The sequence below is a fragment of the Dicentrarchus labrax genome, unplaced genomic scaffold, assembly GCF_905237075.1.
Source record: "Dicentrarchus labrax unplaced genomic scaffold, dlabrax2021, whole genome shotgun sequence".
Lineage (NCBI taxonomy): Eukaryota > Metazoa > Chordata > Actinopteri > Moronidae > Dicentrarchus > Dicentrarchus labrax.
In genome coordinates this window covers 2,502,289-2,525,028 of record NW_026136724.1, presented here as the reverse complement: position 1 = coordinate 2,525,028, position 22,740 = coordinate 2,502,289, and the positions used below count along the sequence as shown (strand labels likewise).

At 41.6% G+C, this 22,740-nt stretch overlaps 1 protein-coding gene and 2 non-coding genes across 5 annotated transcripts; all 3 read right to left on the bottom strand.

Moving 5' to 3' along the window:
* Positions 1-5,485: 5,485 nt before the first annotated feature.
* slc25a3a (solute carrier family 25 member 3a) lies at positions 5,486-14,984 on the bottom strand. Of its 3 annotated transcripts, XM_051392050.1 has the most exons (9): positions 14,849-14,905; positions 14,676-14,721; positions 14,109-14,275; positions 11,328-11,452; positions 10,658-10,837; positions 7,950-8,131; positions 6,745-6,917; positions 6,547-6,657; positions 5,486-5,954 (listed from the first exon to the last, which is right to left on the bottom strand). In XM_051392050.1, exons 3-9 carry the CDS (start codon positions 14,248-14,250, stop codon positions 5,794-5,796), a joined length of 1,074 nt encoding a protein of 357 aa, XP_051248010.1. In that variant the 5' UTR covers positions 14,251-14,275; positions 14,676-14,721; positions 14,849-14,905; the 3' UTR covers positions 5,486-5,793. The 3 variants fall into 3 exon arrangements, with proteins under 3 accessions (XP_051248010.1, XP_051248009.1, XP_051248008.1); XM_051392049.1 differs by lacking the exons at positions 11,328-11,452; positions 14,676-14,721 and adding an exon at positions 12,828-12,952 and having other exon boundaries at positions 14,849-14,984; XM_051392048.1 differs by lacking the exon at positions 14,676-14,721 and having other exon boundaries at positions 14,849-14,984.
* LOC127359288 (small nucleolar RNA SNORA53) lies at positions 6,293-6,494 on the bottom strand. Its single transcript, XR_007882636.1, has one exon. It is a non-coding gene; the product is annotated as a small nucleolar RNA SNORA53 (small nucleolar RNA).
* On the bottom strand, positions 7,642-7,843 carry LOC127359287 (small nucleolar RNA SNORA53). The gene has a single exon (XR_007882635.1). It is a non-coding gene; the product is annotated as a small nucleolar RNA SNORA53 (small nucleolar RNA).
* Positions 14,985-22,740: the final 7,756 nt, after the last annotated feature.

The window sequence follows — 22,740 nt, the reverse complement described above, 5'->3', positions numbered from 1 at the left end:
TACCCAGAACTCACTGGAAAGCAGTGACATAAAATTGCTTTAATCCAAGACAAATAAAACATCAGTATGAAGGCTTTAGCTTGACAGCAGTAGATGATGTTTTATTTACTCAAGATAAAGTTATTATTGGTCTATAAAATAACCGTCTGGTATGCAATAAAATGTGTTACACAAGCTATAAAAAGTAGGAGCAAGTTGAAACTAATTAAATCAGTGAAAGCAGTATAGTTGTGTAACAGAAGTCTTACATATAATCAGTTTTTCTATTTTATCTTTTTGAGTGTTTCCTTGCTCTCTGTGCGGGTCGGAGGTCAGGTTAGGATGTGTCATTTTTAGCTTATGTTTCATAATGCCTTTATAAATAAGCCTTGCTGTACTCATGGAACATTCAGCTGTTGCTTCATAATTTCAAAACCCTTCTCCTCACACTGAGTAACAATAAAAAACACTGGTTCTTCACAGATCTGAGCTGTGAGACTGCAGCTGTATGCAGGGGGAGATATGTAACATGGCTTTACTATAAGCATGTCCTTTTTGTGACCCTGCTCCATCTGTAGCCCATATGAATTCTTCCAGAAAGCCCCCTCCTTGCGCCTTCCCACTATGAAGTGGATTCCACCCACTGCAAATTCCTAACAGAGAGCTTCGCCAGGCCCCCTTGTTCATGTGACCAGGAACACCGGCTGCTATTTAAGACCGACCTCCAAAACTCAGCACGGGGCTGGAAGGACAATGGCTGGACGCATGAATGCACAGATGGACACATCTGCACATGCGCCAACGCTGTCTCCTCTACCCACGTCCCCTTTCTCTGGAGTCACTGTTGACTCTTTCCCTCCTCACTGAGAGCCAGACAGCAATAGGCAGCCAAGGTCTCTGCGAAAGTTTCGTTTTTGTTAAAGAAAAAAAGTCTCATGACTTCCTCATGAGCTTCGTATAAGTATTAACTACAGTCCAAGTGTGAATATCAAAACCTAGGCTCCTCTATGCCTCTTTGATAAAGCGTCATACATCATTAGCTACAATGCCTTCTGAACTGAAACGCATTGTGACACACTACATTCAGTGGTACCTGATTGGACGAATTGTTTCTCCTCACAGATTTCAACCCAGATCAACATGGCAGCTTGTTTGACTCTCTCTCATATTATAAAAATAGTTCAACAAAATGTCTTTCTGGAAACATTTTAGTTGATAAATGAGCCATGCATTTGCCGTCTTCATTTTAGATCAACCCTTAATTTTTAGGGAGTTTTCAGACTGTAAGTCATGCTGCCGGACACGCCTCATGTACATAAAGTAGCCTCGATCTCAGATTTATGCAAATGAGGAGCAGCCAGCGGACCAATGAATGGAAAGCTTGGAAAGGACTGATCCTGTGGACACTGGACTAATGCGGTGGTAACATGGGGCCTCAATGGCGCCTCTTGTGTTTCATGGAATTTTGTGTTATGCTTTGTGCTATTTGTTCTTCATATTTATGTATTTCCTAAATACTGAATACAGAATCCAATGCTCATGGAGAGAACAGGAAACTTAATACCAAGGTGGGGTTTTTTGCCAGGTTTAGCTCGAAGATTGATTGACAGGTGAATGTTGATATATTATTGGTTGAAATTGGTTGGTTCACGTTTACATAAGCAAGCAACATATGTTGTTTTACAGGAAGAAAAAATGATAGGATTCCAATATAAAAATACAAAGAAATTGTTTTTGTAAATTCTTTGACATATATTGTTAGGTACAATATGACTGAGGATGTAATGTTAAAGGGTTAAAGGAAATGTTTTATTGCATCTGGACTTTAAATGAACCAGTTAGCCAATAAATGCAAAATTAACCCCTAATAATTTTCATACTGTCCCTTAATAAGTTAGAGGAACGTGTATGTAGCTGCAAATGATCTGAGTGCTGTAGTGTGTAAGTGTCTTTGGCAAATCCAAACCAATAATCATAATGTCCTGCAAAACAGAGATTGTTATTTTAGAGAAAAAAATCCCGCCTTAGAAGCATAAAATGAAAAAGCATTAAAGCTAGAGGTTAATGGAGGTTGTTGGTGGGTAGTATCTCACTCAGCCTGTCTGGATTTGGCACAGTGTCATGGAAACATAGTTTGTATGGGCCCTGATAATAGAGGCTGAAGCCTAACTGTCCCTGATGGTGCCCACAGCTGTTTCCATCACCAGCCAGACATGCCGGAGGTGGAGCCCTAAAATAGGTCGCAGATATTGTTCAAACTGTGCGGAAGTCAGAGGCAAGAACAATGCTAACGGGACAAATGAGTGGATTATACATATTTACAGCTTTAAATTACTGCTGTGATGAGACCCACAAAGAGGAGAGGTGCACATCATAGCTCTGTGAAACCTTTTTAACTCTCATAGTGTTGATGTTTTATTCAATGAGGCAGCAATGACACTATGATCCCACAAATAGGGAACATGAAAAATGGAATCCATTTCCCATGACCCCTTGCAACCTTACCCTTACTGTTAGGCACAAACGCGAGGTGCCACACATCCGATCCATCTGTTTCCAACAGAAGACAGCTTGTTGTCAGTGCACAAACTGCCTATTTTATGAGCAAACAAATGGATTCTGATGACATCAGCAGACTGTGTGTGTGTGTACGGTGTGTGTGTGTGTGTGTGTGATTGCTGTGACCCAGGCCAGGCTCAGGCACATTAGATGATGCCAATCTCGGTGTGCAGCAGCATCACCTTCCTCGTTCCACGTGTGATAGGTTGCGCTTCACACACACACACACACACACACACACACACACACACACACACACACACACACACACACACACACACACCCCCCACTACTACACACACACACACACACACACACACACACACACACACTAGCTGCTTCTAACCCGGTTGGAAAATGTGGTGTGTGAATTTGATAACACTCCTCTATAGCGTTACTACCAGCATCATGAGCAGGTGGTGGATAACATAACACTGACTGGCAGGTACAGTGGATGCATGCACATAGAAAACACTGACTGGAAGCAAAAGCAATCTGAAATGGACCGGATCATCTTAAAGATCCAGTGTGTAACATTGAGGAGGATCAATTATCACAAATGGAATATAAATTCATATGTATGTTTTTATTAGTGTATAATCACCTGAAAATAAGAATTTTCTAAAAACTCATCCTAAGGTAACAAAAACACAATGATTCTTACATTCAGGTGATTATACAATAATGAAAACATACCTATGAATATTATATTTCATTTCTGCCAATAGATCCTCCTGAAGGCTACACACTGGAACTTTAAGGAAAGGCTCTGAATACTCTTTAAATCAACAGAAGGGTGAAGCTTCTTGAAACCAGTGGAGTAAGCACACCCTCCAGTGGTGGAAAACAAGACCAACCAGTGAAGGCAGGAGCCACTCAGAGACGGAAACCAATAAACCAGAACCTTAATTAGTATCATTGGTAACGCCTGTGTTTACCAGGACTGTGTTGAATTACAGTTTTGAGGCACTGACACCTGAGAAATTCCATTTCCAACATTCTGTGTTTGAAAGCTTTAATCCTTGACTACAAAACAATGCCATTTCTGCTGACTATATTCAGAAGCATTTGGAGCAGTTTAGATTTTATCCTTGTTACATCCATTTCTGTATGGGAATAAGTGATCAGTCAGCAGACTCTGAACCCCACCTGAATTTGGTGCTCTATTACTTTTCACCATTAACTAGTATTCCACTAGGTTTCAACACTAATGAAGACTGCTGCAGCCTGCTTACACCTTTTATCATAAATCTGACTCATACTTTACGTTTTGTGGCAATCAGTAACAAGCCTCCAGAATTAAAGTCACATAGTCACGCGAGACTTGCACACGGCGCGAGATTCATCAGGGCGACTGCTATTCTACTACTACTACTATTTCTATTTCTCTTATAAACAAACAAAACAAACAGTAAAAACAAACCACGGATGTCTGTGAACCTAAACCACACACACTGTTACCCTCAGCTTGGTTTAATAAAGTTAGAATCGATTAAAAGCCAACATAAACTCAATGTTAGCTTTCTAACGCTAATAAGTTAGCTGATGAGACGTTCACGTACCTTTCTTTGTGGGTTTTTATGGTGACGGTTGAATTCTCCATGACAGCTGGGTGCTGTGTGTGCCTCTGCAGGTTGCCAGGTTAACAACAACAACAAAACAACAACAACTTAACAACTCTCAATATCTAGAAAAATGCAAGTATTTAATAAAAAGTGTCCTTTCAAGTGATCCGTCTCAAGTGTAAGTCAAGCCTCAAGTCGTGAATACCAAGTGTGTGTGACTGACTAACATGAAGAACAACCCGGAGAGTTCTCAACCCTGTGGCACATTTATTGAACTGTCTGTGACACATATTTCCTCTCCCCTACAAATATGTGCTGCTTAACAAAATCAAATAATTATGATTTAAAAGCATTTATAGATAAATCATAAACTCCACGATGTGCAGACATACTCCTGATGAATGCTCTTCCTGTGACGATATGGTTCAAACATTAGACGACTGTGTACATGTGGCAGTATTCTGGACCTCAAAACTTACTTTGGAAAAGAAATTTTACTTAAAGAAGATGATTTGCTGTTATATTAACCAATTCTAAATGGTCCAGCAATGAACAATATTATCATTCATTTGCTCATTATTTCAGCTCAATTTTACGTTGATAAAATGACATTTCTAAGATACCATCCTATATTCCTTTAAACAAACAGATCTGAACATATATTTGAAAACCTGTAAGAAAGTTAACCAAAACCATCAAATGATATAAATTCTTCAATATTTTGCCCATTTAGATTAACCTCCTGTTTGTTTTGTGGATTTCCTTTTTTGTAAAAGAACTAAATCCGACTTCTTGTAAACAGCACGTATGAGATTGTTTGTTGTCCAATGTTTTTCTATAAAGTCACTTCATTTTTGTATCAACACATGAACAACTCAGATCTTGCAGATAAGTTAATTCCAATTATTGGAAGTGAAATACTCTTTATGTCCATTACTGAACACGGTGCGATCTGGAATGACTGATAGTGGAAAAACTGCTGAAATTGAAATCTTTCAAGATGTTTCAGTCTGTTCATCTGTTTTGTAAGTTATGGTTCATTAATTGTGAACATTTGTAAGATGTACTTTACACCAAAAGACATGATTTGGAGGAGTTATTATGCAATGCTATTACTAACAGGCCCCCTTAGATTCAAATTGGACTGTATGTGGCCCATGACCTAAAATGAGTTTGACAATCCTGATCCAATCTATGCAGCAGTACAGGGAGCAGCTCCCTTCCACTGCTGGACTGGTGCTAATGGTGCTAACACATACAGGTAGACTTCTGGGCTGAATGCTGATAAAGTTCTTATTATCTGGATCCTCTATTGAACTGAGAAGTGTCATTTAATGCAGAATCCATACAGGACCAAAAGAAAAGAAGCTCACAGCCAGTGGTTTTCAGGGACTTAATTCTTTTATTAGAATTTCAACAATTTTCTAATGACAGGAAATGATAAAACCAGACCGGTGTTTCTACAGAATATTTTGTCGGACTCTTGGTAAGCCAAGAGTGACAGTTCCATCCTCTCTCCTTGCTCCTTTTCCCTCTTTAAATATACATGAGTAGTGGCAGCCCTGTGCTCAGTGCAGAGCGCCAGGAGCCCAGGACATAAATATAGAAAACTGCTGTGTGCGCTGTAGAAGTTTGGGGTTCAAAGGTGTCGAATGGAGGCTGCGGCTCAGTGGAGGGGGTTTGGGGGGCTTTACTCTGTGAGGCCGAGCTTCTTCTTCAGGGACTCTGGCATCTCAGGGGGAGGGGGGCGGGGCAGGCGGAAGTACACCTTGACAGAGTCGTAGATGAACCACTGCAGGGCGGTCAGAGTACCAATCATGATGATACGGGCAACCAGACCCTTCCACACACCTGAACAGGGGACAAACGGACACACACACACACACACACACACACACACACACACACACACAATGAGCTCTCCAGGGTTTTAACAGGTTATATTCAAGACCTTTATGAATGCAATTTAAAACCCATTTTACATCCATACTGGTAAATCTGTATTGGTTCCCTGTTGGTTGGGTTTTGTAGTTCTTACAGCACAATGACTACACATTATTTCCCCAAAACATTTGAAGGTGATACTGAAAAATGCAACCTTACACAAGAAATGTTAAATGCATTAATGGGATGAATTTGTAAGACATTTTATGGCTTTTTCAGATCTGTATCAGGGAGCTGATCCGCTACATGTCCGTCCCCCAGACTTGTAGCACTGGGAGCTCCCCGTCTGTAGAGGACAGGGTTGCCAGTGTTACGGTGGGCTGGGGGACAGGTAGACTGCTCTCACACGCCAATGACTCAAGCACCTCCAACTGTACAGCCAGAAAGCTGCTGAGGAGCTGTGCTCAGAGCACAGCGCCCTCCAGAGGTGGATCTAAGGAGCGTGTTGATCAAAGCCTCGTATTGCACAATGCTACTGTGGACTAGTGTTCATACAGACCTTTGGGGCCCAGCTTCTTTAGAACCTGGACAGCGGTGCTGCCCTTCTCCTTGTTCAGCACGGACACCACAGAGTCAGCAGGGTGGGACACGATGGCACAGAACACACCAGCTGCACACAGAGCAAACAGACATCAGGGAACTGAAACCTGCAGTCCTACACCTAAGTGGTGAACTGTTGAGGCGCTGCCTTACTCACCAATGTACCCGGCCACAAAGGTGACCACCAGCTGCTCAGACTTGCTGCACTCACTGCGGGGCTTGGGGACAACGTACTTGTAGAGCATCTCCACAGTGCGCTCGAAGCAGGCAAACTTCATCATAGTGTATGGGATCTGCCTCATCCACAGGGGCACCACACCCTTATAGAAACTGGGGTGAACAGGAGAGGTGTTCAAGTGTTGGACACTACACATGTACACATCGGTACAACCACATTCTTGTACAGACGTAGGAGATGGGAGCTCCCTAAAAACTTGGTACCTCACCCAGGGCAGTGCCTTCCTGGGTCTCCTGTTGAGTGTTGTGGGTCTGATTGCTGTTCTCACTGGCACACATTTAGCACCACATGACTTTTTGGATAAGCTAGCTAGCTCCTGGTACAGCTGTCATGGCTCCAACTACAACTAGACTTCCCTGCAGGATTTGTAAATATATTCACATTATGAATTTATCAACAGTCAAGTACAACTAAAAAGCACTAATATATATTGATATTGAGATGGACTAAATTATGCCCATCGACAAAATCTACTCTTCATTTCAGATTCTGAATGTAGTGTCTTGCATCAATAGATGCCAAATGGGCTTAACAAGGCAGACAATTGATTTCCATATAGGTGAGAGACTAAATATACAAATTATAAGTAAACATGAACAGTAGAAAAACTAAATCTAAAAACTAAATATCATATTGTATGTGTATTATTCAGTCTAGTTTGCCCAATTGTCCAAGCTTTAAAAATAATAGCCCATAGCATGAGCTGAGACAGACACCGATCTTGGGGAAATACCACGTTTTTAGAGGAGCCCACCCTTTCATTGTTCAGCACACAGACTTTGATGCTTTGCAGCTCTGTGCAGTAACTATGTGGAATGTGTCCGTCCCCCAGACTTGTAGCACTGGGAGCTCCCCGTCTGTAGAGGACAGGGTTGCCAGTGTTACGGTGGGCTGGGGGACAGGTAGACTGCTCTCACACGCCAATGACTCAAGCACCTCCAACTGTACAGCCAGAAAGCTGCTGAGGAGCTGTGCTCAGAGCACAGCGCCCTCCAGAGGTGGATCTAAGGAGCGTGTTATAAGAAATCAATTTCCTATTCATCAACCATTCCTATGTGCGGATAACCATTTTAAAATCACTTACTGACTGATAAAAGAATGCTGAGGAATTGTAAGACACTTACGCCCAGAGCCCCTCCTCTGCGTACATCTTGGGGACACACTGTCTGAGGGTGTTGGCGTAGCCTGGCTGGGTCTGGATACGAACCTTGACAGCCTCCATGGGAGCCAGAGCCATGTCAGCAAAGAACTCTGCGCTGGCTGAGGCAGCCAGGTACAACGATGTCCTCCACATGTAGGTGTTCTCCTGTTGGTTCAAACACAAACAGTCAGAAAGATAAGGTCTGAGACATACGCTGCTCAGCACCAGCAGCCAGGGACCATCCACATCATAGAAACACTGACAACAGCCCTGAATTAGGAGGATTTTAGAGACATTGACACTGCACCTGGCTTGAGTTGAGTCAGCTGGCAACACACATTATAATAATTAGGGATGCACCGAAATGAAAATTCTTGGCCGAAACCGAAAATGAGGAAACCAAGGCCGAAAACCGAAAGAAATTATGCCAATTATTAGAACCATTGCATTTATGGCTATGACTGTGTACTAACCTCACTAAATTGCAATTCAAAGAATAAATCAATTACAAAAGTATGAAAATATTAATTCCACATCCTCTACGACAGAATGGCTGATCAACTAAGGCAATGAATTCCATCCATTTTTGTGTAATGCCCTTTGTCTTGGCACCATCACTGGAAACCTTTCTTGCCTTTTCAAAAACATCCGCCACAGACGGAGTGGGCGTGCTCGGATTGATTCTTTTTGTCTGTGCCACATTCTTCTCATATTCAGGATGTTTGGATTTCAGGTGATATATTAAACCCGACGTGGAGAAACTCTTTGCAGATGCACACCCTCTTGAAATTTCAGCATTACCTGTTTTAAAAGCTATCCGTGGGTCTTTCTCAGATATACTGAAATACGTCCACACCGCAGACATGTTGGCGCTTATCCAGACAAGCGTGTGCTGGCCGCAGTTTTTGTTTGTGTCATCACAACTTTCTGTTTCGGCCGTGTTGTTTCCGTCGCCACGCAGCGCTATCACTATGTCTGAATATTGTCATGTAAAGGTGTTCAGGGCGGGACTGCTATCAAGCATTTGAAGTGTGGAGCCGATTGGACAATGTACTCTCAAGTTATAACAAATTCGTGTTTTGTGGCGGTCCATCAAAATTTCCCGCCACCCCACAGACACGCCCCCTCACCACAGTGAACACATAAACAATGTGTTGGGGAAGCATCGTAGCAAGTTTCATCTTAATCACACATACCGTTGTAGAGATATAAACTTCTTCATTTTAAAGAGCGCCACCTTGTGGCTATGGCCTGAAACTGTGCAAGATGCCTAATGAAGCCATGTGGAAGTATGGACCCAAGTTTGGTGTCAATCGGACATACCAATGTGGAGAAGTGGTCCACTTCCTTTTTTGACGAAAAATGTACAGGAAGTTTGAATTTTATAGCGAGCTTATTTTTTGAAATTTCAAAAATGTTCAAATTACTCTTTTTGCCAGGGCGGTCCCCAGGTGCTAGGTGAAAAATGTCGTGCAAATCGGACATAGCGTGTAGGAGGAACACGAAAAAGTAGTTTATGGACATTTTGTGCTCTAACGGAAAAAAATTATAGGCGGAAGTGGGTGGGGCCTATATAGGAAGATGCGAACAATGTGCGACAAACTATGCAGAAGTTATTAGCCTAAACGCACTTTTAATGATAACAGCGCCACCTAGCGGCCAACCTGAAAGAATATAAAATTTTTCACGAGGCCTGACCACTTTGCCAAATACAATTGAGTTTACTTATATGTTCAGGGGGGCAAAAACGCAGTCGAAGTGGCCTAAAAATAATAATAGGTAAGAAATCGAGCAAAAACAATAGGGACCTCCAGCGGTCGCTGGCTCGGTCCCTAATAATAATAATAATAATAATAATAATAATAATGTGACCAGTCATCTGTCAGTCAGAATAACCATCTTCATTGTGTAACTGTCGAACAACCAAAACTACACAGGCAATCTAGAGCACGTAAACATGTAAACTTAGACACCAATAAAGTCACACCAATAGTTACTTTGGAACTATTTATACACATTTCACCATCGAGCTGTCTCTAGAAAAATGGTTGAAGTCTAGAGCACTTATTTAAGAGTGTTTAGAGATTTGTTTATGGCAGTAAAGCAGCAATGAAAATGTAAGAAATTAATGCTTCTTTAACCACACAAATAGTATAGCCAAAAGTAATAATTGTACCAACCGGTACCAAGATTTAGGGTTCCCACTCTAAGAAATCATATTGCAGGGGTTTTCTTCACAATAAAAAGTAGTAAAATAATTAAATTTTTATTCTTCCTTTTTTTTTATTTAAATACTGGCTCATTACCAGCCAATGGTCAGTGTCTATGGGACATTACACGTCAGCTCGCTTTGCACTGTTCTCGTCACAGCTGATTTTTCTGCAGCGTCTCCAGTGATTTGACTAGTTTTCCTCTGAACTAAGTTTACGGAGGCAGGCTGAGGGACTAAAATACAATAAAAAAAAATTCCAGGACAACAGATATTTTCCAGGACATTTTGACCTTTGTGTGTATGTGTAAACATACAAGCAACACTATATGTACTCACTGCTGCACAAAAAAAAATGTTGAGAACATTTAATCCATTCCTTTACCTGAGCATGACTCATCACCAAAAAACCTGATACTAAATCTAGCAGACAAGAAAAAACATATTCCTCTTTGTCAGAGCGGAGCTGCGTGTGTCCTCACCTCTCCCAGCAGGTCACTGTAGAAGATCTTGAACACTTCATAGAAGCCGAACTTGCACAGTCCTTGCATGGAGTAGCCAATGAAGGTAGGAGCCCAGCCCTTGGCCAGGCCTCTGACGCCATCTTCCCTCACAGTCACTGAAAAGCCGTTGCCGATGCTCTTGTATTTATCTGGGTCCACCTTGGGGGGGGGGTGAAAAGAAGCAGTGTGAGGAAGCCTGAAAACAAATCACTTGCAGCTCTGGGATCTGGAGTTCCAGGCAGATGTTTGGTAGCTTATCATGACTAATAATTAGTATGAGCTAAAACAGGACTTGTAAATGTTATACTTTGTGTTCAAGTGTTTTAGGGATTTAGGGGTGTTTTACATTATCCCATAACAGTAGAATATACTTGCGGTGAAGACACCTTTTCTAGACTGCAGTTTAAACGTGTTAAACTATATGAGGCATGATTACAAACTGTGGCAGGGATTTCTTACTTTTCTATATCTGAATATTTTCTGCAGGTGATTGTGTGTGCTTTATATTTTTAAGTATAAAAGCACTGGTGCACAGGTTTCAGAAAACTCAAACCTTCCAATTGAGCCATAAATCAATCATAGATGGAGCTAAGCGGTTTGAGGAGCCGCTATGCTCGTTGCTACTGTGAGGTTCAGCTTCAATACAAACCTGCAAACGGCACTTGACAAGGTCGAGGGGCACCACTGCTGTGTGTGTGAGACCGCAGCTCAGGATACCCCCAAAGCCACACAGGGCATAGTACTTTGAGGAGCCAAAATCGCAGCTGACATCCTCTGTGGTAGAAGGAAGGGGGACATGCATGCAACATGCAGGGTCACATGCAACACAGGACAAAAATCATCACCAAAAGCAGAGTCACATAATGGAAGAGCTGCCGGCACCGAAGAAATTCTTTAAGGACACTTTCCCCATATCCATTCTGAACTGTTTGAACTCAGTGCCAGGACTCTTTCATTATAGATGGCTCTGCCACTAACATGCCACCATTTATTAGGATAACACCTACGGTTGATAAAATCAGTGTACACATGTGATTTCAGTATGAACTTTCAAAGACCACATTGGTGTTTTGCAAATTAGGCCAGTCACTACAAAATAATTCAACTACTGCTCACCATTTGCTGGAAAGTTTAAACAATGTACCAATCATTTCCCTTGTTTTGATCTGCTTCTGTTTTCCACTGTTAATACAATCTCAACACTTCCTGTATCCTTTTCAAATTAAAAGCCCTTCAGTGGTCAGAAACCCTCAATTTCTTAACGCCTTTATTGTGAAATGGGGATACCTGTGTCACGTGTGACACTAAGGATAAAATTCAGTATTACTGGTCCAGTCTTTGTCCACATCTGCCCAGCCCAATTTCCTATCTTACCTACAGCTACTGGTTTCAGTTGATCTCAGTGAACTACGCAGGTTAACTTATTCACACTATAGAGGGTATAATCACTCTAAAAATCAGTGTTACGGTGTGAACAAGTCTAAGGGATTAAACAGCTCAAAAAATGCAAAACATCAGTGTGGTTCAACAAATTGATTAAAATGATTAAAAGGAATAACTTAAAGTTGACAAAAGATTAACAAAGGCATATTTACTCATAAATTGCATACTACACTCCACATAATTATCACCATAATGTCTTATTAAATTTACCTTTGCTTTTTTACTAGGCATTCTTACCTGGCAGCACAAGGTTAATCAATCCTTGTGTTAATCAATAATCAATGGCTGTCTAAAATTGTCTGCATTAGTGTGTTGCATATCTCCTATGTCATCTACCCATTCAGACAGTCCTGACAGAAACACCTGATGGTGTAGCACGGTCAACGTTCAGGACATTTTGGCACCCTGACCTTCACCTACACACGTCCTCTACTGTGGACTGAGTCGGGGGGGGGGGGGCGGCGGCGAGGCGGGAAATCATTAAACACATAGGAACACTGGTGCAGAATCATGCAGCCATGTTATGATCACTCCAACACATTAGAATCATGTGAATCGATACATAATGACAAGAAACAACTTCACCACAACTGGGCTGACGCCATTTCTCCCATGCAAATTGGTGCATTTCCAAAAACAAAAAACACTGGTTATGGGTGGATGAGGCGTGACGTTAAAAACAAGGCACCGAGCCACAGAGACAGACCTGCATTCTGCATTTGACCAGATCGAGGGGAACGACAGCTGTGTGCGTGGTGCCACAGCTCAGAATCCCACCAAATCCGCACAGGATGAGATACTTCTGAGATCCGAACTCACAACTGTCTCCCTCTGAAGAAACACAGGTGAAACTTTAACAGGGCATCTCTAGGCTTAGAAAGGAGGACATTTTGAGTCTACCTGCCTAACAGTTTGAACAATTCAACTGGATAAAGCAACATCAGAATCCTGTGCCTTCAATTCAACTAGTTATCTGGCAAGCCAAAAGTTATACTAGGGAGACAAACTATTTGACCAGTGCTGCCCAGCAACAGATAGTGGTCTACCCGCAACTGTCTAGTCTGAAAACAAAGCTACAAGTCCTATAAGTCTGAGGTCTGAGTCTCAGTCTGACCAAATTTGATCCACTGTCAAGTATCAATTCAAATATCTCACTACTCTTAAGAGCTAGCTAGCTAGTTAAGCTAAAGCCAGAGGGCATTGGCATTATATAATAGCTACATGGACTTCATTCCTCAAGTAGTTTTCTTCAAATTTTTGACTGAAGCACTTTTAATAACACTCCGTCACTGCATTCTGAAGCATCCCAAAAATGTTAAGATCTCTCAAACAAGTGGTAGGTCTGACAGCCTTCATACGTGGTGGTGAGGAACTTCAAGACTTATAGCTGAAACCTGCTGAGCATTAAAGGCTCAAGGGCAGAAATTAACATTTGACACTAGACGGGTAGCAGCATTACTGCTAAATGACACCAAAGTAATTTTGGATACTGGTTTTACAACCGTCATAAATATTTAAGACTAGGACAATTTGTTCTTGACATTCCCTGAGCAGCCCACAGTCCTGGATCACATTCACTAGTTTGTCATAATGCAACGTTAACATAATTACTGATTCTCCACTAAAACTTTCATTCATCTTAAATCCACTATCTGAACTAAAGTGCGACATAGCAGACACTTTACTGCAGTGCAAAGGCAGGATACCACTTTGTCCTTCCTTGTCCTCCACAGGCTGCCTGCATGCAGCAAAGGCCTAGCAGCTTATTGCCTCAACAATCATACCCCTGCTCAATCGTAAGCATTCATGCTATAGTTAATCCATTAACTATAACATACAAACCACCTCCGGCAATTGTACTTAATAATAAATGTACCTATGCTGAATTACGCAGTGAACACACAACTGAGCTTATCTGGTCGGCTAAGCTAACGCAGCTAACGCTAGTCCTTTAGCCAGCCTGCAGTTTGGTCTGTGCAGGGGTTACCGTCTGCGGTGGCTGCTGCTGCCAGTCTGCGGGTCCTCTGTCCATGGAGGCTCTGTTGGGGTTCTTCCACTTTCTGGAGGCTGAACAAGGGAGCGCTGAACGGGTTAGCCCGGGCCAGCTGCGTCAATACGGTCGGGTACATGGTGGTGTCCTGACTGCTGGCGGAGCTGCGGAGCAATGAGCAACAAGTTAGCGTTGTGTTAGCTCGAGCTAACTGGCGGCGGTGACTGGTAACGCAACCCAACTGAGTCCACACACACACACACACACACACACACACACACACACACACAGTCAACGACACCTGAACTGAGGGATACCATGTCACGTGCTGGTTAGCTTAGTCTGATGTCTGAATGACCGTGAACAGGAAATGCTTAGTTTATCGTTAATGAATGAACACAACGCTAACACTAAGCTAGCTGCACCAATAACTACATAACGTTCATAAATGCTAGTGTACAGCTGTGGGCCAATCGTAGCACAATCACAAAGCCTGTCTGTGTACACATTCATGTAGCATGAATGTTCTTGTCAGGCAGCTGCTAAAATGCTAGGCTAACTTACGTGCTAAGCTAACTTGACCGCTCCAAGGTGGAAGGTCTCCTATTAGCTGAAAAAAGTAGAAGTTGCGTCAACAAATTATCCAAAGGTCACACGTAGAAATATGTCCCGCATTGTAGAGCGGCGATATGTAATTTCATATGTAACAATTATTTCAAATGAATAACTGAACTCACTCTTTCAGTATCTTAAGATGGCGCCTCCGCTTGGGTACGACCGGCTGCTCAGAGAGGCCGAATGACCTCGCGGTAAATCGATTTGTCCTTTCGTGACGTCACCGACAAGCCTGGGCGGGTCTATCCACTCCTCTGTCCCGTAAGAAAACGGCCCGGAGCTGCCAATCAACACCTCTGGACCAATCACAAAATTGGTCTGTGATTAAATTAGGGCGGTGCTTGTAGAAACTTCAGAGGGAATTCTTCCAACAAATATTATTTCCCCTCTCAGATCAATGAACGCCTGCACGTGTGGCAGTCATAAAAATAAAGGAGGGGTGTGTGTGAGACAGAGAATGACTCCTAATGACGAGTGTGAGGAACACTAAGTGGATTACCTGTTGACAGCTGCTTCTATCCTAGTGCTCAGTAATGCGGTTGAGAGAAGCCCCCCTCCAGAGATGATCACTGACAGACCTCACGCACACCTGGTCACACCTGAGGTGCGGTTACCTGAAGGTTGGGTGCATTGGGTTTCACATGAAGCATTGATGGAGTGGCTGCCGCTCCCTCAATTCTTAATAGAAAGAGTCAGGGTGTCATAGCCATATTCAGACAAACTCTCACTGAATGCCTCTTGGGCTATCTAATGAACCACACTGTTGCCTCCCTCTGTTATATTGGTTTTAAGCATGTCCAACTCCCATGGAGCAGGGAGACATGATCACCCATCTCTTCCAATGAGAACTATTCTGGATCTGTATGAAAACCCAAGGGCCTCATTGAGGAAATGGACATTGTACCTCCTTTATCCAAATTGCACTGCTCCAGTTCTCTGTGCACCACACTTATTTTATATGGTCTTCATTTGTTGGTCCCTGTTTGTTAATAAAAAAAGATGGCTCACTAGCCTGATTTCAGACACCCTGTTGAGTGTCTTTCTCCTATATATATATATATATATATATATATATATTCAGTGGGTTTTTTAAAAACTTTTTTTGTGGTATTTATTAAGGGTTATCTTACATGCTAACATCAGAAACTTAATGAACAGTTATGTATTTATGCATGTATTGAGATAATGGGTATAGATATAATGTACTTTACCATGTCATGACTCAAAGGAAAGACAAGTGGGGACAACACATGACCTCTAACCATTCAGTTCAATTCAATTTTATTTGTATAGCGCCAATTCATAACAGAAGTTATCTCAGGACACTTTTCAAATAGAGCAGGTCTAGACCTAACTCTTTAAAACATTAATTACAGAGACCCAACAGTACCACCATGAGCAAGCACTTGGCGACGGGGGCAAGGAAAAACTTCCTTTAAGAGGCAGAAACCTAGGACAGACCCTTCGGCTCTAGGTGGGTGGTTGTCTGCCTCGACCAGTTTGGGGAGAGAGAGAGAGAGAGAGAGAGAGAGAGAGAGAGAACAGGTAACAACAGAAGGACAGAGACAGAGACAAAGGTGCACAGCAACAACAGTAGCAACAACTACACTAATAGTAGTGACTGATGATGATGAACATGAAGAAGATGATAACGACGACAACAACGATGGGGGACAATGAGCAGTGATTATAGTAATAACAGTAACTGTAGTAATAATAATAATGTTAATAATAATAACAATAATATCAGTGATATTAGCAATGGCAATCTAGTAGGACCATGGCAGGAGGCTCCACCAGGATCCATGAGAACCTGCAAGATGAGAAAGCACAAGAACTCCGGGGAAGAAGTGAAGTTAGTAATATGCATTAATGGGACATGAATGAGTGCAGAAAGAGAGAGGAAGAGAGGAGCTCAGTGACCATGGGAAATCCCCGATAGTCTAGGCCTATAGCAGCATAACTAAGGGATGGTTCAGGACTCACCTGATCCAGCCCTAACTATAAGCTTTATCAAGAGGAATGTCTTAAGCCTACTCTTGAATGTGGAGAGGGTGTCTGCCTCCCGAACCACAACTGGAAGCTGGTTCCACAGGGAGGGCTTGGTAACTGAGGCTCTGGCTCCTGTTCTCTTTTAGAGACTATAGGAACCCAAGTAGCCCGCATTCGAGACGTAGTGTTCTAGAGGGGTAATAGGGTACTATGAGCTCTTTAAGATATGAAGGGGCCTGACCATGAAGAGCTTTGTCGTGAGGAGGAGGATTTTAAATTTTATTCTAAATTTTACAGGGAGCCAATGCAGAGAAGCTAGTACAGGAGAGATGTGATCTCTTTTTCTAGTTCCTGTCAGTACTCGTGCTGCAGCGTTCCTTTAATGCCAATTTGATGCTCAAGTCTCTGTTAAAGAATATCATGGTCAATGGTGTCAAATACAGCACTAAGATCTAATAATACAAGTACAGAGACAAGTCCATTGTCAGAAGCAATCAGAAGGTCATTATTAACTTTAACCAGAGCTGTCTCTGTGCTATGATGAACTCTAAATCCTGACTGAAAATCCTCAAATAAACTATTGTTATGTAGAAAGTCACACAACTGTTTGGCGACTACTTTCTCAGAATCTTAGAGAGGAAGGGGAGGTTAGAAATCGGTCTATAGTTGGCTAAAACCCCTGGGTAGAGTTGGTTTTTCAAGAAGGGGTTTAATTACAGCTACTTTAAAGGACTGTGGTACATATCCTGATAATAAAGAAAGATTAATCATATCCAGTAAAGAAGTGCCAATTAAGGGAACAACTTCTTTAAGCAGCCTAGTTGGGATCGGGTCTAATAGACAGGTTGATGGCTTTCGATGTAGAAACTATTGAAGTTAACTGATGAAGATCGATAGCAGAAAAACAGTCTAAATATATATCTAAGTTTACATTGGCAGAAGTCCCTGAACTTGGAGAGCCACTGATAACTGTTGATGGCAGTTGGTGATTCATTTTCTCTCTAATAGTAATAATTTTATTATAGAAGAAGCTCATGAAGTCATTGCTACTTAAGTTTATGGGGATATGTGGCTCAATAGAGCTGTGACTCTCTGTCAGCCTGGCTACAGTGCTGAAGAGGAACCTAGGGTTGTTCTTATTTTCTTCTATTAGTGCTGAGTAATAGGCTCCTCTGGCGTTACGGAGGGCCTTTCCATAGGTTTTAAGATTATCATGCCAAATTGAGCGATAATCTAATAATTTGGAAGAGCGCCATTTCTTTTCAGATTTCCGTCCTTTTTGCTTTAATTGGCGGGTTTGGTGGTTGTACCACAGTGCTAGTCTCCTATATTTTAATAATTTATTTCTTATAGGGGCAATAGAGTCTAATGTTCTAAAGATATATTTAGCAAAAAACAATAGTAATATAACGTTTATAAATCAGTTCATCAGCTGAAAGTAAGTGTAATACAAAGAAAGAAAATCATCAAAAGGAAAAACCTAACCTAAATGAAAATGGCAGTTCAATGTGGTGGTGAAAACTTCAGTTAATCTAACATTCATCAGAGTTGTTAGAGGCTGTGAAGGTTACACTGACCTAGATAAAGTCTGTGTTGGGACCCTGGGGTAGAAATGAGCTGCTGGGCCCCTACTGACACCACATTCCTCCCCCTGTACATTATGCACAGTACTGCCATGCTGGAATAATACATGGCCCCCAGGTGTGCTGTGTGGTAATATAGTTAAATAGTTGTATTTTTTCAAACAAAGTTACACAATTTCCCCAAACCAGGTGATAAGTTCCAGGGTGCTGGTGTTGTGGATGCTGGCTTGCTGGCATGGCTTGAAGTCAGTCAGCAGTCAGTTTCAGGCACTAAAACACTGTACAACTTAACTTTTACCTGCTATGACTAGTTCATCATAGGTCATCTGGGGGCCCAAGGCAGTTACCAGCTTTACTCACCTGTCAGTCACACAACCTTGAAAATGCATTTTTAAGTGCTGGCACTGGTGCTGGAAGGAGGGGGTCAAAGAAACTTTTTGTTCCCTGCTTTCAAAAAAACAAAAGGGCCCTATCTAGAACCAGTGTTTGGTTTGTCTGTTCTGGGATACTGTAGAAACATGGTGGTTCAACATGCAGGGACACCCTTAATGGGGAGGAAAGTGGAAAAAAGGGGGGCCCTCGAGGCCGACAATAATCATGTTCATCCTTAATATAAGGAATTATTTTATTTTGAACCAAAAAACTCACCATTACCTATAAAAAAATGTTTTGTATTTATTGTTGCCGCCCACATAACCTCAGAAATGTACTGATCTAAACTAACAACTAGTTTTCTCTGGACCCCTGCCCAATGTGACCAGTGATGACATGTATAGCCGCATGTCGTCATTCCACCGCTGGCTGTCGAGGTGGTGTCCAGCAAACGATGTGGGCTTCATTGATAACTAGAAGCCTTTTTGGGGAAAACCTGGTCTGATTAGGAGAGACGGCATCCATCCCACTTTGGATGGAGCGGCTCTCTTATCTAGAAATATGGCGAAGTTTATTTCTAAAACCTGACAGTCCAGAGTTAGGACCAGGAAGCAGAGCTGCTGTCTTACACACTTCTCTGCTCTTTCTTTAGAACAGTCACCCACCCAAAACCCCATAGAGACTGTGTCTGTCCCCCGACCACCTAAATTATTTAAAGAAATAAAAACAAGAGGAGTTCAACATAAAAATCTAATAAAAATTAAAACCAACTCCTCAGTAGCACAAAATAAGAGAATGAAATGTGGGCTGTTAAATATCAGGTCTCTGTCCTCTAAAGCTGTTTTAGTGAATGAATTAATATCAGACTATGATATTGATTTACTTTGTCTTACTGAGACCTGGTTGTCCCACGAGGAGTATGTTAGCCTAAATGAATCCACCCCCCCAGTCATATTAATACTCACATTCCTCGAGGCACTGGCCGAGGAGTTGGAGTAGCAGCAATATATGATTCGAGCGTTTTAATGGACCCTAAACCTAAACTAAATTATAATATATTTGAAAGCCTTGTTCTTAGTCTTTTTCACCCAAACTGGAAAACACTGCAGCCAGTTCTATTTGTTATAGTGTACCGCGCTCCTGGACCGTACTCTGATTTTATATCTGAATTCTCAGAGTTTTTATCAAGTTTAGGCCTTAAATCAGATAAAGTAATTATTGTAGGTGATTTAATATTCATGTGGATGTTAACAATGACAGCCTTAGTAATGCATTTATATCATTAATAGACTCAATTGGCTTCTGTCAGAGTGTAAATAAACCAACTCATTGTTTTAATCACACTCTTGACCTTGTTCTATCATATGGCATTGATATTGAACATTTAATAGTCTTCCCACATAATCCTTTCCTATCTGACCATTATTTAATAACTTTTGAATTCATACTATTAGATTATAACCCACTAGACAAAACTTCCTACAGCAGATGTCTATCTGACAGTGCTGTAGCTAAATTTAAGGAGATTCCTTCAGTGTTTAATTCAATGCCATGTCTGAATTTAACAGAGTCCTATAACGACTTTAGTCCCTCTGAAATTGATAATCTTGTCGATAGTGCTACAGGCTCACTACGATCAACATTAGACTCTATCTCTCCTATAAAAAGGAAATTATTAAAACATAGGAGACTAGCACCTTGGTATAACCACCAAACCCGCCAGTTAAAACAAATAGCTAGGAAATCTGAAAGGAAATGACGCTCTTCCAAATTATCAGAATATCGCTCAATTTGGCATAATAATCTTAAAACTTATAGAAAGGCCCTCCGTAATGCCAGAGGAGCCTATTACTCAGCACTAATAGAAGAAAATAAGAATAACCCTAGGTTCCTCTTCAGCACTGTAGCCAGGCTGACAGAGAGTCACAGCTCTATCGAGCCACATATCTCCATAAACTTAAGTAGCAATGACTTCATGAGCTTCTTTTATAATAACAGTATTACTATTAGAGAGAAAATTAATCACCAACTGCCATCAACAGTTATCAGTGGCTCTCCAAGTTCAGGGACTTCTGCCAATGTAAACTTAGATATATATTTAGACTGTTTTTCTGCTATCGATCTTCATCAGTTAACTTCAATCATTTCTTCATCGAAGCCATCAACCTGTCTATTAGACCCGATCCCAACTAGGCTGCTAAAAGAAGATGTACCCTTAATTGGCACTTCTTTACTGGATATGATTAATCTTTCTTTATTATCAGGATATGTACCACAGTCCTTTAAAGTAGCTGTAATTAAACCCCTTCTTAAAAAGCCCACTCTTGACCCAGGGGTTTTAGCCAACTATAGACCGATTTCTAACCTCCCCTTCCTCTCTAAGATTCTGGAGAAAGTAGTCGCCAAAGAGTTGTGTGACTTTTTACATAACAATAGTTTATTTGAGGATTTTCAGTCAGGATTTAGAGTTCATCGTAGCACAGAGACAGCTCTGGTTAAAGTTAATAATGACCTTCTGATTGCTTCTGACAATGGACTTGTCTCTGTACTTGTATTATTAGATCTTAGTGCTGTATTTGACACCATTGACCATGATATTCTTTTACAGAGACTTGAGCATCAAATTGGCATTAAAGGAACCGCACTAAGCTGGTTTAAGTCATATTTATCAGATCGCTTGCAGTTTGTACATGTTAACGATGAATCTTCAATAAATACTACAGTTAGTCATGGAGTTCCACAAGGTTCTGTACTTGGACCAATACTATTTACTTTATATATGCTCCCTTTAGGCAACATTATTAGGAATCACTCCATTAACTTTCACTGTTATGCAGATGATACGCAGTTATATCTATCAATCAAGCCCGATGAAATTAATCAATTATCTAAATTACAAACATGTCTTAAGGACATAAAATCCTGGATGACCTGCAATTTTCTGATGTTAAACTCGAAATTCTTGTTCTTGGCCCCAAAAACCGTAGAGACTCACTGTCTAAAGATATAGTTACTCTAGATGGCATTAACTTGGCCTCTAGCACCACTGTCAGGAATCTTGGAGTTATCTTTGATCAGGATTTGTCATTTAACTCCCACATAAAGCAGACCTCTAGGACTGCCTTCTTTCATTTACGTAATATTACAAAAATTGGACACATACTATCACAGACAGATGCAGAAAAACTAATCCATGCATTTGTTACTTCAAGGCTGGATTACTGCAACTCTTTATTATCAGGTTGTCCCAATAAGTCCATTAAAACGCTCCAATTAATTCAGAACGCTGCAGCACGAGTACTGACAGGAACTAGAAAAAGAGATCACATCTCTCCTGTACTAGCTTCTTTGCATTGGCTCCCTGTAAAATGTAGAATAGAATTTAAAATCCTCCTCCTCACCTATAAAGCTCTTCATGGTCAGGCCCCTTCATATCTTAAAGAGCTCATAGTACCCTATTACCCCTCTAGAACACTACGTTCTCTGAATGCTGGGCTACTTGTGGTTCCTATAGTCTCTAAAAGTAGAACAGGAGCCAGAGCCTTCAGTTACCAAGCTCCTCTCCTGTGGAACCAGCTTCCAGTTGTGGTTCGGGAGGCAGACACCCTCACCACATTCAAGAGTAGGCTTAAGACATTCCTCTTTAATAAAGCTTATAGTTAGGGCTGGATCAGGTGAGTCCTGAACCATCCCTTAGTTATGCTGCTATAGGCCTAGACTATCGGGGGATTTCCCATGGTGCACCTAGCTCCTCTCTTCCTCTCTCTTTCTGCACTCATTCATGTTCCATTAATGCATGTTACTAACTTCACTTCTTCCCCGGAGTTCTTGTGCTTTCTCGTCTTGCAGGTTCTTGTCGATCCTGGTGGAGCCTCCTGCCATGGTCCTGCTAGATTGCCATTGCCAATACTGTTGTTGCTGTGCACCTGTCTGTCTGTCTCTCGCTCTCCCTCTCTCTGTCTCTCTCTCTCTCTCACCCCAACTGGTCGAGGCAGACGACCACCCACCTAGAGCCGAAGGATCTGTCCTAGGTTTCTGCCTTTTAACAGGCAGTTTTTCCTTGCCCT